The sequence below is a fragment of the Phyllobates terribilis genome, unplaced genomic scaffold (assembly GCF_046119375.1).
Source record: "Phyllobates terribilis strain yellow unplaced genomic scaffold, ASM4611937v1 Scaffold_1__5_contigs__length_1240528914, whole genome shotgun sequence".
Taxonomy (NCBI): Eukaryota; Metazoa; Chordata; class Amphibia; order Anura; family Dendrobatidae; genus Phyllobates; species Phyllobates terribilis.
The window spans coordinates 542786003-542801505 of NW_027362761.1; the positions used below are offsets into that span (position 1 = coordinate 542786003).

At 45.3% G+C, this 15503-nt stretch overlaps 1 protein-coding gene across 3 annotated transcripts in view; it reads left to right on the plus strand.

Moving 5' to 3' along the window:
• The first annotated feature begins 94 nt into the window (after nt 1-94).
• The window catches only part of KIAA1328 (KIAA1328 ortholog), a 161311-nt gene continuing 145902 nt past the window's right edge, over nt 95-15503 (plus strand). Inside the window, exons 1-3 of one of the 3 annotated variants that reach the window (XM_073680433.1) lie at nt 95-204; nt 13166-13201; nt 14561-14706. In XM_073680433.1, the coding sequence (XP_073536534.1) occupies nt 156-204; nt 13166-13201; nt 14561-14706 (231 nt within the window). In that variant the 5' untranslated portion in view covers nt 95-155. Of the gene's footprint in view, nt 205-13139; nt 13202-13921; nt 13964-14560; nt 14707-15503 lie in introns of all 3 variants that reach the window. The other 2 variants (XM_073680434.1, XM_073680435.1) reach the window with 2 other exon arrangements.

Consider the following 15503-nt stretch of genomic DNA (forward strand, 5'->3'; position numbering starts at 1 on the left):
TAATAACGTCTACGTTTTCTCCTCCTGTGTGTGATACAGTTATAGGCCAATGGAAAAGAGACAGTCCGGATCTGTAGCCAATGAAAGCACAGGAAATAAGGAGGGCGGGTCTTAGAACTGGTTGCTGGGGCGCCGTGGGTGGCGGGTGTTTGAAGATGGCGGATATTGCCGGGGAAGAAGCCGCGGCGTATTGGAGTCAGGACGGTATCCTTTACCGCAAAGTGTGAGGAGAGGACGGAATAGTGGAGCACAGGCCGTAACACGGGGAGAGTCCGTGTACTGTGTGTATATACCTGTTATATAGAGAGAGACGGCGTCCTCTGTGTGTATATACCTGTTCTATAGAAAGAGACGGCGGCCTGTGTGTATATACCTGTTACATAGAGAGAGACGGCGTCCTCTGTGTGTATATACTTGTTCTATAGAAAGAGACGGCGGCCTGTGTGTATATGCCTGTTATATAGAGAGAGACGGCGTCCTCTGTGTGTATATACCTGTTATATAGAGAGAGACGGCGTCCTCTGTGTGTATATACCTGTTATATAGAGAGAGACGGCGTCCTCTGTGTGTATATACCTGTTATATAGAGAGAGACGGCGTCCTCTGTGTGTATATACCTGTTATATAGAGAGAGACGGCGGCCTCTGTGTGTATATACCTGTTATATAGAGAGAGACGGCGTCCTCTGTGTGTATATACCTGTTATATAGAGAGAGACGGCGTCCTCTGTGTGTATATACCTGTTATATAGAGAGAGACGGCGTCCTCTGTGTGTATATACCTGTTATATAGAGAGAGACGGCGTCCTCTGTGTGTATATACCTGTTATATAGAGAGACGGCGTCCTCTGTGTGTATATACCTGTTATATAGAGAGAGACGGCGGCCTCTGTGTGTATATACCTGTTATATAGAGAGAGACGGCGGCCTCTGTGTGTATATACCTGTTATATAGAGAGAGACGGCGGCCTCTGTGTGTATATACCTGTTATATAGAGAGAGACGGCGGCCTCTGTGTGTATATACCTGTTATATAGAGAGAGACGGCGGCCTCTGTGTGTATATACCTGTTATATAGAGAGAGACGGCGGCCTCTGTGTGTATATACCTGTTATATAGAGAGAGACGGCGGCCTCTGTGTGTGTATATACCTGTTATATAGAGAGAGACGGCGGCCTCTGTGTGTGTATATACCTGTTATATAGAGAGAGACGGCGGCCTCTGTGTGTATATACCTGTTATATAGAGAGAGACGGCGGCCTCTGTGTGTGTATATACCTGTTATATAGAGAGAGACGGCGGCCTCTGTGTGTGTATATACCTGTTATATAGAGAGAGACGGCGGCCTCTGTGTGTATGTACCTGTTATATAGAGAGAGACGGCGGCCTCTGTGTGTATATACCTGTTATATAGAGAGAGACGGCGGCCTCTGTGTGTATATACCTGTTATATAGAGAGAGACGGCGGCCTCTGTGTGTATATACCTGTTATATAGAGAGAGACGGCGGCCTCTGTGTGTGTATATACCTGTTATATAGAGAGAGACGGCGGCCTCTGTGTGTGTATATACCTGTTATATAGAGAGAGACGGCGGCCTCTGTGTGTGTATATACCTGTTATATAGAGAGAGACGGCGGCCTCTGTGTGTATATACCTGTTATATAGAGAGAGACGGCGGCCTCTGTGTGTATATACCTGTTATATAGAGAGAGACGGCGGCCTCTGTGTGTATATACCTGTTATATAGAGAGAGACGGCGGCCTCTGTGTGTATATACCTGTTATAGAGAGAGAGACGGCGGCCTCTGTGTGTATATACCGGTTATATAGAGAGAGACGGAGTCCTCTGTGTGTATATACCTGTTATATAGAGAGACGGCGTCCTCTGTGTGTATATACCTGTTATATAGAGAGAGACGGCGTCCTCTGTGTGTATATACCTGTTATATAGAGAGAGACGGCGGCCTCTGTGTGTATATACCTGTTATATAGAGAGAGACGGCGGCCTCTGTGTGTATATACCTGTTATATAGAGAGAGACGGCGGCCTCTGTGTGTATATACCTGTTATATAGAGAGAGACGGCGGCCTCTGTGTGTGTATATACCTGTTATATAGAGAGAGACGGCGGCCTCTGTGTGTATATACCTGTTATATATATATATATAGAGAGACGGCGGCCTGCGTGTGTATATACCTGTTAAATATATAGAGAGACGGCGGCCTGTGTGTGTATATACCGGTTATATAGAGAGAGACGGCGTCCTCTGTGTGTATATACCTGTTATATAGAGAGAGACGGCGGCCTCTGTGTGTATATACCTGTTACAGAGAGACGGCGGCCTCCTGCGTGTGTATATACCTGTTACAGAGAGACGGCGGCGTCCTGCGTGTGTATATACCTGTTATAGAGAGACGGCGGCGTCCTGCGTGTGTTTATACCTGTTATAGAGAGAAGGCGGCGTCCTGTGTGTGTATATACCTGTTATAGAGAGACGGCGGCGTCCTGTGTGTGTATATACCTGTTATAGAGAGACGGCGGCGTCCTGTGTGTGTATATACCTGTTACAGAGAGACGGCGGCGTCCTGTGTGTGTATATACCTGTTACAGAGAGACGGCGGCGTCCTGTGTGTGTATATACCTGTTATAGAGAGACTGCGGCGTCCTGTGTGTGTATATACCTGTTATAGAGAGACTGCGGCGTCCTGTGTGTGTATATACCTGTTATAGAGAGACTGCGGCGTCCTGTGTGTGTATATACCTGTTATAGAGAGACTGCGGCGTCCTGTGTGTGTATATACCTGTTATAGAGAGACTGCGGCGTCCTGTGTGTGTATATACCTGTTATAGAGAGACTGCGGCGTCCTGTGTGTGTATATACCTGTTATAGAGAGACTGCGGCGTCCTGTGTGTGTATATACCTGTTATAGAGAGACTGCGGCGTCCTGTGTGTGTATATACCTGTTATAGAGAGACTGCGGCGTCCTGTGTGTGTATATACCTGTTATAGAGAGACTGCGGCGTCCTGTGTGTGTATATACCTGTTATAGAGAGACTGCGGCGTCCTGTGTGTGTATATACCTGTTATAGAGAGACGGCGTCCTGTGTGTGTATATACCTGTTATATATAGAGAGACGGCGGCGTCCTGTGTGTGTATATACCTGTTATATATAGAGAGACGGCGGCGTCCTGTGTGTGTATATACCTGTTATATATAGAGAGACGGCGGCGTCCTGTGTGTGTATATACCTGTTATATATATAGAGAGACGGCGGCGTCCTGTGTGTGTATATACCGGTTACAGAGAGACGGCGGCGTCCTGTGTGTGTATATACCTGTTATAGAGAGACGGCGTCCTGTGTGTGTATATACCTGTTATAGAGAGACTGCGGCGTCCTGTGTGTGTATATACCTGTTATAGAGAGACTGCGGCGTCCTGTGTGTGTATATACCTGTTATAGAGAGACTGCGGCGTCCTGTGTGTGTATATACCTGTTATAGAGAGACGGCGGCGTCCTGTGTGTGTATATACCTGTTAAAGAGAGACGGCGGCGTCCTGTGTGTGTATATACCTGTTATATATAGAGAGACGGCGGCGTCCTGTGTGTGTATATACCTGTTATATATAGAGAGACGGCGGCGTCCTGTGTGTGTGTATATACCTGTTATATATATAGAGAGACGGCGGCGTCCTGTGTGTGTATATACCTGTTACAGAGAGACGGCGGCGTCCTGTGTGTGTATATACCTGTTATAGAGAGACGGCGTCCTGTGTGTGTATATACCTGTTATAGAGAGACTGCGGCGTCCTGTGTGTATATACCTGTTATAGAGAGACTGCGGCGTCCTGTGTGTGTATATACCTGTTATAGAGAGACTGCGGCGTCCTGTGTGTGTATATACCTGTTATAGAGAGACGGCGGCGTCCTGTGTGTGTATATACCTGTTATAGAGAGACGGCGGCGTCCTGTGTGTGTATATACCTGTTATAGAGAGACGGCGGCGTCCTGTGTGTGTATATACCTGTTATAGAGAGACGACGGCGTCCTGTGTGTGTATATACCTGTTATAGAGAGACGGCGGCGTCCTGTGTGTGTATATACCTGTTATATAGAGAGAGACGGCGGCCTCTGTGTGTATATACCTGTTATATAGAGAGAGACGGCGGCCTCTGTGTGTATATACCTGTTATATAGAGAGAGACGGCGGCCTCTGTGTGTATATACCTGTTATATAGAGAGAGACGGCGGCCTCTGTGTGTATATACCTGTTATATAGAGAGAGACGGCGGCCTCTGTGTGTATATACCTGTTATATAGAGAGAGACGGCGGCCTCTGTGTGTGTATATACCTGTTATATAGAGAGAGACGGCGGCCTCTGTGTGTGTATATACCTGTTATATAGAGAGAGACGGCGGCCTCTGTGTGTATATACCTGTTATATAGAGAGAGACGGCGGCCTCTGTGTGTGTATATACCTGTTATATAGAGAGAGACGGCGGCCTCTGTGTGTGTATATACCTGTTATATAGAGAGAGACGGCGGCCTCTGTGTGTATGTACCTGTTATATAGAGAGAGACGGCGGCCTCTGTGTGTATATACCTGTTATATAGAGAGAGACGGCGGCCTCTGTGTGTATATACCTGTTATATAGAGAGAGACGGCGGCCTCTGTGTGTGTATATACCTGTTATATAGAGAGAGACGGCGGCCTCTGTGTGTGTATATACCTGTTATATAGAGAGAGACGGCGGCCTCTGTGTGTGTATATACCTGTTATATAGAGAGAGACGGCGGCCTCTGTGTGTATATACCTGTTATATAGAGAGAGACGGCGGCCTCTGTGTGTATATACCTGTTATATAGAGAGAGACGGCGGCCTCTGTGTGTATATACCTGTTATATAGAGAGAGACGGCGGCCTCTGTGTGTATATACCTGTTATAGAGAGAGAGACGGCGGCCTCTGTGTGTATATACCGGTTATATAGAGAGAGACGGAGTCCTCTGTGTGTATATACCTGTTATATAGAGAGACGGCGTCCTCTGTGTGTATATACCTGTTATATAGAGAGAGACGGCGTCCTCTGTGTGTATATACCTGTTATATAGAGAGAGACGGCGGCCTCTGTGTGTATATACCTGTTATATAGAGAGAGACGGCGGCCTCTGTGTGTATATACCTGTTATATAGAGAGAGACGGCGGCCTCTGTGTGTATATACCTGTTATATAGAGAGAGACGGCGGCCTCTGTGTGTGTATATACCTGTTATATAGAGAGAGACGGCGGCCTCTGTGTGTATATACCTGTTATATATATATATATAGAGAGACGGCGGCCTGCGTGTGTATATACCTGTTAAATATATAGAGAGACGGCGGCCTGCGTGTGTATATACCTGTTATATATATATAGAGAGACGGCGGCCTGTGTGTGTATATACCGGTTATATAGAGAGAGACGGCGTCCTCTGTGTGTATATACCTGTTATATAGAGAGAGACGGCGGCCTCTGTGTGTATATACCTGTTACAGAGAGACGGCGGCCTCCTGCGTGTGTATATACCTGTTACAGAGAGACGGCGGCGTCCTGCGTGTGTATATACCTGTTATAGAGAGACGGCGGCGTCCTGCGTGTGTTTATACCTGTTATAGAGAGACGGCGGCGTCCTGTGTGTGTATATACCTGTTATAGAGAGACGGCGGCGTCCTGTGTGTGTATATACCTGTTATAGAGAGACGGCGGCGTCCTGTGTGTGTATATACCTGTTACAGAGAGACGGCGGCGTCCTGTGTGTGTATATACCTGTTACAGAGAGACGGCGGCGTCCTGTGTGTGTATATACCTGTTATAGAGAGACTGCGGCGTCCTGTGTGTGTATATACCTGTTATAGAGAGACTGCGGCGTCCTGTGTGTGTATATACCTGTTATAGAGAGACTGCGGCGTCCTGTGTGTGTATATACCTGTTATAGAGAGACTGCGGCGTCCTGTGTGTGTATATACCTGTTATAGAGAGACTGCGGCGTCCTGTGTGTGTATATACCTGTTATAGAGAGACTGCGGCGTCCTGTGTGTGTATATACCTGTTATAGAGAGACTGCGGCGTCCTGTGTGTGTATATACCTGTTATAGAGAGACTGCGGCGTCCTGTGTGTGTATATACCTGTTATAGAGAGACTGCGGCGTCCTGTGTGTGTATATACCTGTTATAGAGAGACTGCGGCGTCCTGTGTGTGTATATACCTGTTATAGAGAGACGGCGTCCTGTGTGTGTATATACCTGTTATATATAGAGAGACGGCGGCGTCCTGTGTGTGTATATACCTGTTATATATAGAGAGACGGCGGCGTCCTGTGTGTGTATATACCTGTTATATATAGAGAGACGGCGGCGTCCTGTGTGTGTATATACCTGTTATATATATAGAGAGACGGCGGCGTCCTGTGTGTGTATATACCGGTTACAGAGAGACGGCGGCGTCCTGTGTGTGTATATACCTGTTATAGAGAGACGGCGTCCTGTGTGTGTATATACCTGTTATAGAGAGACTGCGGCGTCCTGTGTGTGTATATACCTGTTATAGAGAGACTGCGGCGTCCTGTGTGTGTATATACCTGTTATAGAGAGACTGCGGCGTCCTGTGTGTGTATATACCTGTTATAGAGAGACGGCGGCGTCCTGTGTGTGTATATACCTGTTAAAGAGAGACGGCGGCGTCCTGTGTGTGTATATACCTGTTATATATAGAGAGACGGCGGCGTCCTGTGTGTGTATATACCTGTTATATATAGAGAGACGGCGGCGTCCTGTGTGTGTGTATATACCTGTTATATATATAGAGAGACGGCGGCGTCCTGTGTGTGTATATACCTGTTACAGAGAGACGGCGGCGTCCTGTGTGTGTATATACCTGTTATAGAGAGACGGCGTCCTGTGTGTGTATATACCTGTTATAGAGAGACTGCGGCGTCCTGTGTGTGTATATACCTGTTATAGAGAGACTGCGGCGTCCTGTGTGTGTATATACCTGTTATAGAGAGACTGCGGCGTCCTGTGTGTGTATATACCTGTTATAGAGAGACGGCGGCGTCCTGTGTGTGTATATACCTGTTATAGAGAGACGGCGGCGTCCTGTGTGTGTATATACCTGTTATAGAGAGACGGCGGCGTCCTGTGTGTGTATATACCTGTTATAGAGAGACGGCGGCGTCCTGTGTGTGTATATACCTGTTATATATAGAGAGACGGCGGCGTCCTGTGTGTGTATATACCTGTTATATATAGAGAGACGGCGGCGTCCTGCGTGTGTATATACCTGTTACAGAGAGACGGCGGCGTCCTGCGTGTGTATATACCTGTTATAGAGAGACGGCGGCGTCCTGTGTGTGTATATACCTGTTACAGAGAGACGGCGGCGTCCTGTGTGTGTATATACCTGTTATAGAGAGACGGCGTCCTGTGTGTGTATATACCTCTTATAGAGAGACTGCGGCGTCCTGTGTGTGTATATACCTGTTATAGAGAGACTGCGGCGTCCTGTGTGTGTATATACCTGTTATAGAGAGACTGCGGCGTCCTGTGTGTGTATATACCTGTTATAGAGAGACTGCGGCGTCCTGTGTGTGTATATACCTGTTATATATAGAGAGACGGCGGCGTCCTGTGTGTGTATATACCTGTTATATATATAGAGAGACGGCGGCGTCCTGTGTGTGTACATACCTGTTATATATATAGAGAGACGGCGGCGTCCTGTGTGTGTATATACCTGTTATAGAGAGACGGCGGCGTCCTCTGTGTGTATATACCTGTTATAGAGAGACGGCGTGCTGTGTGTGTATATACCTGTTATATATAGAGAGACGGCGTGCTGTGTGTGTATATACCTGTTATAGAGAGACGGCGTCCTCTGTGTGTATATACCTGTTATAGAGAGACGGCGTGCTGTGTGTGTATATACCTGTTATAGAGAGACGGCGTCCTGTGTGTGTATATACCTGTTATAGAGAGACGGCGTGCTGTAGTTATGGGTGTAATGTGAAAGTGTGTAAGTTCAGGGTATGAACACTTTTTCATGCCACTGTATATTTGTAAGGCCTCATTCACACGTCCATGTTGAAACATATATGTGACAAAATGGTGCCAGTCGCATCAGTGTTTTTCACGGCTCAATAAATAAATGACAAAGCTTCTCCTTTACTTTGCAGTGTTAAACATGGTCAGCACACGGCCTGTATACAGATTGGATCCGTGTGCTGTTCGAGTTTTTCATGGACCCATAGACTTGTTTTTGCCCGTCTCATCTGTGCTGCTGGAAAAAAAAAAACGGACATGTTCATAGCAGCATAGATAATGGGTACATGCTATGTCTGTGGAATAAAAACCTGATACAACACGGTCATGTGAATAAGGCCTAATATACACACACGACACTCTCTATATCGGTTTGCCCTCATTCAGACGTCTATGTTGCAACTGTGTGTTTTGTTTTTTTTCTTCATACAACACGTACTCATTACTGTATAATCTATGCTGCATTTCACATGTCTGTGTTGTTCTTAGACCGTGAATTTTTCCAAAACACAGAGATATGTCTGTTTTTTTGGTTTTTTTCTGGCAGCCCGGATGCAAAGGATCAATACAAGTCTATTGGTCTTTGAAAATATACGTACGCTACATTGATGGCATCAGTGTCCTGTCCGTGTTTAAGACTTGGAAGTATAGGAGAAGCTTTGTAACTTATTTATCCTTCCGTGAAAAACGCTGACGCGCGGGTGCAGCAACGCTGACTCACAAGTACCACTATTTTTACCCATGAGCTTTAACTCTGACGTGTGAATGGGGCCTTATTTAGAGAGAGACTGTCTCATGTATTTATACAGTCATGGCCAAAAGTTATAAAACTGACACAAGTTTTGGTTTTCACACTGCGTCCTGCTCGAGCTTGTATTCTGGCAATTTTCATTAACTCTAGAAGATTGTGTAGTGTGATCAGATGAATTCTTTGTCATGAAGATTAACTTAAAGGGTATATCAGCCCTTCCACAAAATGACCTGCGTACATCATTTCAGTGATCCTCTTGCTGGATCGGGCTAAAGCGTTACATCTGATTGAATTATAGCGGCAGATAGGTGGCTTCAAATTGGTGCTGGTGCTTGAAATCTCTTAACCACGGTAACCTCCAAGGAAAAGCGTGCAGTCGTCATTGTTTTGTATCAAAAAGACTTTGCAGGAAATTACATTTCTGCTTGTAAGATTGCTCCTAACTCAACCATTTACTGGATCATCAAGAACGTTCGAGACTGAGTTGCTGTGATAAAGGCTTCATGGCGCCAGTGAGGGTCCAGCAAGAACAAGGATTCGGCTACAAGATCTGTTCAACTACGGTGCAGAGCTTACTCAGAAATACAGCGAATCTCAGGATTTGTGAGACTGACCTGGTGTCAAGAAGGGCAGCTAAGAAGCCATTTCTCTGCAAGAAAACATCAAGGACAGACTGACATTCTGCAGAATGCACAGGGATTGGGCTGCAGAGAATGGAGGTAAAGTTCCTCTGATGAAGCCCCCTTTACACTGGGACGTCTTGAGAGAAGAAAAAGTGAGCGATACCAGGAGTCCAGTGTGATTCCAACAGTAAAGCATCCTGAGAATATTCATGTCTGGAGGCTTTTCATCCATGGAGGGGCTCACTTACAATTTTACCTAAGACACTGCCATGAATAAAGAACGGTGTCTACACATGTTCCAAGAGCAACTTCTCCCAACCATCCAGGAGCAATGTGGTGATGAATAATGGGGACAATGTCACCAGGCAGAAGTGATATCCAAGTGGCTCAGTGAACTGAACATTGACATTTTGGGTCAATGGCCAGGAAACTCTCCAAATCTTAATGCCACTGGTAATCTGTGCTCAATCCTCAAAAGCCGGAGGAAAAACAAGAACACAGAAATTGTGATAAACTCCAAATTGTCTCTTCAGAGAGTATGAGGACTTGAACTCTATTACCACCTAAACTGATAAACTCCCATCACTGATTTAGAGAAGAATGGGTGGCCATCAGTCAGGATTTGGCCCAGAAGCTGATATCCAGCGGGTGGGGGTCAGAAGTCTTGAAAAATAAGGTTAAGACCCCACAATGAGTTTTATTCCCTATTTTTGCTGCGCGAAAAACGCTGCGTCGTGCAATTTAAGCAAAGTGGACGGATTTATAGAAATCTCATGCTTGCTGTGTTTTTTTTTTACCTCTAATACTGCATAAACTGTCATGTATTTTTTATTTTTTTTTTTATCCACAATTCGCAACATTTGTCAACTTCTTTTCTGGGAGCTCTATGTGTGGATTTTCTCCATAGAATTACATTAGAAGCGGAAAATCTACAGGTTAAAAAAAAAAAAAAAGCCTATGCGGTTTTAATGCACTTCTGTTGCACAAACACGTTAAGTCATGTGGTTTGCACATGATTAGAACAATAAAGTTTTTTCAAAGCCAAATACCAGGAAGTATTGAAAACATGACTAACCGAAAAAGAGACAAAAAGCGTAGCCACAAGAACACTGTAAAAACGCACATTGCTACAGAAATGCTGCAGAACATCTGCAACATCAAACTCTCCAAATTCTGATTGTGGGAACGCAGCCTAAGGATCAGAACACTGGAAGTCTTTGCATAAACTTGTTGTATTTGTCAATAAAAGTATAGAAACGAATGAAATGCTGATAATTGTACTTCAGTAACCATAGAAACATCCCATTAAAAGATCTAAAAACTCTGAAGCAGCAAACGTGAAAACCAAAATTTGTCTCGGTCTCAAAACTTTTGACCTCCACTATATATTTGTTATATAGAGATGGTGTCCAGTACAGTGAAACCTCTGTATAGCACCACTGCTCTGGGAAGACCACCCTTTTGTCCGTAACCAGTGAGCCATCGAGCAGCCACATTTATGGTCTCTAGGAAAGGGGGCCCTGTAAGGATGTTTATATTTAAAAAAAAAAAAAAAAAAAAAAAGGGTCAAATGTATTAATGCTCAGAAAATGGTCTAAAATTACGTCAACTAATAGGTGCTGTAATATTAGGCCACGTTCAGTATTTCACATCAGTATTTGTAATCCAAAACCAGGAGTGGGTGATAAATACAGAAGTGGTGACGGGTTTCTATTATACTTTTCCTCTGATTGTCCCACTCCTGGTTTTTGGCTTACAAATACTGATATAAAATACTGAACATGGCCTTAGCCTAGACTATCTAGTCATCCAGCATGAGCTGCTGTCAGACATTTGCTGCTTTTTCTGATGGCCTCAGTGTAAGTTACACTCTATGAAACTTTGTGTCAGTAAATCTTCCCTCAGTCATTCCGCACTGCTGAGGCAACTGTATAACGTTCAGCAAGTATGATTCTTCCCACTTTTCTCACTTCTACGTTCAGCAATGAGTGTCCCGTCCACTGATGCCTTCCAGAACAGGTACCACGCTGCTGTCCTATACTGAAATGGAAGTGATCATAACTGGGATAATCCTTTACTAGAGATAATGTCCAAACCTGAAAAACGGCCCCATTCCTCTGACAAATGTTACTTTCATTCATCACTCCAGGGACACTCTTCTTCTGCTCCATAGTGCAAAGGTGGCTGCTTTACACCACTTCTTCTGACACTTGGCGCTGTGCTTGGTAATATAAGGTATCCACCTGACCAGTCATATTCTACAGTGCCTGGTGCACAGTCTTGTCACTTCTGTAGTCAGTGATAAATCAGAGGATAGGAGGCAGTGGCCCTGCTCCTTGAGTTTGGATCATCTACCGCTTCATGTCTCCCCTTTCACTTCTCAATAATGACACTTACCTGTGATCAGGGCCGATCTAACGGGTCTCAATTTCACAAACTGTCTTGTAGAAAAGGTGGTGTCCCATGACTGCCATGTATAAAGTCACCAAGCTCACCAGTGTGGCCCATACTATCAACAATGTGTGCAGGATTTTATGTATCTGCTTGGAATGATTGCTACTGATACACCTCAATAACGAAGAGTGGGGGCCACATACTTTTAGCCATGTAGCATATAATAAGTGACATAGCCTAAGACTTCTATGTGCCCACGATGCAGAAATGAAGCAGAAAATTTCTGCAGCGTTTCTGCATGGTCTTGGCAGTCAAAAACGCTTGCGGATTTTACACGCGTTTTTGACGCGTTTTTACATGCGGATTTGACTTGCGTTTTTCAAGTCCATTGGGACCTCAAATCCACATGCAGAAACGCACAAATAATGGACATGCGGCAGATTTTTTAGAGGTTGGCTACAACTTTTTATTATGCCCCCAATGTATTCCCCGGGGGCCCATAAGTATATTTGTAAATACCTTCTGTTGCAGGTTCTGCGTGTGAGTGGCGCTATTGCTGGCTGCTTACAGGCATCACGTGACCCCCGTGCTGACGTCACAAGGCGCTGCTGTCCCCGCGGTGGCTGCTGGGTTGTGGGTGAGTGTCACGCGTGAGGATAACCCCGCCCACAACCCAGCAGCCACCGGTGGAATGCAGAAGAGGGACCCTCGGCTGCAGCCTGGACTTGTCGTGACGACAGCGGATGTCAGAGCCGGCTGCAGCTGGGGGTCACATAATGCCTGTGAGCGGCCACCGATAGCGCCGCTCACAGGCAGTAAATGCAACAGAAGGTATTTACAAAAACACTTATGGGACCCGGGGGGATACATTGGGGAGGGGATAATAAGTAATGGACAAACCCTTTAAGAAACCTTGCAGTAACCTGATATTCAGCCAACCCTCCGACCGAGGCTCTCCTATGCACGGGCTATCTTATAGCATGGCAAGAAACAATGAAGAGAAAAGGGAAGGTACATCCAGCACGAGATCCTTGTAAAAAATGCTTGTTTATTGGAAATCCATAAAAACTCCAGACCGAGTAATCGCAGATGCGTTTCAGACTATTATGTCCTTCTTAATTGTATACATAGTCTGAAACGCGTCTGGCTGGAGTTTTTATGGATTTGCAATCAACAAGGATTTTTTACAAGGACCCTCGTGCTGGATGTACCTTCTATTTCTCTATGCGTCCTCCCATGTTATAGGTAGAAGTCACGGCAGTCCCATTATTTAGGCCTTGAGTTATGATATTCAGTCAATTTTCCTCAATATCTTCCAAAGAGTCTGATGTGGAGCAGCACATGGTCTACATCCCAGGTCAGTCTTCTCAACAAGCTCTCCTGTCCATGTCCTACCGCCTCCTGGGTCTAACTTCTGTGAAATCTCACATAACTACTATTCAGCAAGCAAGTGCATTACTATTACTTTCTGGATCGTTAAAGGGTTTGCATGAGCTCTGTGCTTTAATTCCTCACCAGATCTCTGCTTGCTGTCCAGTAAATTCTTGTTTAGAATTCGAGGTTGCAAACCTATGTCCTAGTCCTGTACAGAGATTGTTTGCTGCTTGGGGTCTATAAACGCGAGTATCATGGACGCTGCTGATTTTACAGGGGTTGTATCATCAGAGAACCACCTGAATAAGGAAGCTGCTGAAGAAAAAGACTCGGCCCACAGGATTGGGCCAGTGCAAGCTATCAATAGTCAGACACAGCATTGTATTGTGTGACGACCATTTGAAAGCTGTTTAGAGTAAAAATGAGGACTGCTGCCCTGTATTACAGACTGTGCCAAGTAGGGACCTCCCTACTAATATTGCATATGGACAGGTTGCCTTGAGATTCCTCTTTTGTCCTTCAAGCTTTTTGGATGTCAAGAGCATAGGACACCTAGATTCCAGAGTTAACACATCCTCTGAAACACTTCTGAACACAACTATAGCAAATCCTGAGCTGTAAGATATACTGTATATTCCTTATAGGTCTATACAGCTTTTTAACCTCCTCTAATGTAAATAACAATATTCCTATTCACTGACAGCAAGCAGATGGTGCCAACTTTACTTACAATTTGAAGTTTGAAGTAAGTTTTGCATTGTTTTTCTATGACCAAAGTATACAGCTGATTTATGTTCCCTTTAAAGAGTTTTTACAAACTTCAATATGCAAATTGCCTCTTCAGAGAGGAAGAGGACTAGAACTCTATAGCGCCACCTGTTGGAAGCAGCAATCTTACAGTTGTATGAACTGCTGACTTTGGGGGCACAGTAGTAGGGCAGTCATAGACTTCTATGGGGCTGTACTGAATTTATAGGCCTCGGTCTTGCTGAGATTTTTTTTTTTTGTCTAATTCTACCTATTATTGACAATGGTGCGCCATATTACAGGGGTATTCTCCGCCTGCACCATTGCAATTATTACTGTTCCTTTGCTTTTCAGTCTTAAATAATCTAATGGGTGCATTCAGATGTCCGTGCAAATCAGTGTGATATCGGACAGCGATGCATGGACTGGCCACGGGTCTTCCTGCCGGAGCATGACAGCTTCATATATTTCTATGCACCTGTCCTGCTGGGGTCAGGAGATCCGCGGCCAGCCCGTACATTGCGGTCCCTTCTCTGCATGTGCCTCATTACTGAGATGTTTTCTTAATTCTGATTATTTTTTTTTCATTATGCAGGACTCTGTAGAGAAGGAAACTACAGACCGGCTGCAAAGACGAAGAGCTCGAAAGCTGCCTGTACTAATCCGGGGAACACGCAATCCAACCCTGCTGTGAGGATGGATCTATTTACAGGCTGGGGGCAAAATCATTATGATCCACAGGTAACATGAGTAATTGTACTGAATATCTCCATCTGAAATGTAGGACAGGATATATGGGGTCTTGATCGCCAAGTACATCCTTCTACTGTCACAAGGGTTTAAAAGGGGTTTCCACCACTTTGATATTGATGACCTATCCTTAGGATCTGCAAAAAGTGTATGAAACCTGACACCACCGCTACATAGACTATAGTGAACTTACTCAGGTTCTGCCTCTCTGCTCCTGTTCACTATAGCAGGAGTCTTCATATTCCGGCTCTGTACCTTGCTTCTGGCTGCCTTGGAGCCTGCAAACATCTGGTTGGTGGGGTTGCTTTGTGTCGGACTCCCACCGGTCTGATATTAACCATCTTTCCTAAGGATAGGTTGCTAAAAGGTAATCCTGCTCTCCTCACTTTCACATTAGAGGATGAGCAGGGCCGGTGACATCTCGTCTACAGATATCTGCAGGGTCTCGCTCCTGAGGGACATGTATCATGTACCTGTGCTAGCCTGGAGGGTAGGTGCACAATACCTGCTGTTGTGGAGGTGGTTAGTGCATTGGTCACTCATCCGCTCGGCCCCTCCATTAAATGCCGTTAGGACTGACAGATGGCAGAGTACATCGCTCGTCTATACATGGATATTTCGAAGTACGCCTGGTGACCACAGCTTCATTCAATCTCTCTTCGAAATAGGACCCCCAGCAATCACACATTTATGGGTCTCTGATCTCCAAACATCCACAGACATAGCGGAGTGACACTGTGGTTAAGGTGAAGCTATATCATCAGAGACCTGTTTAACGCTCTGTAAAG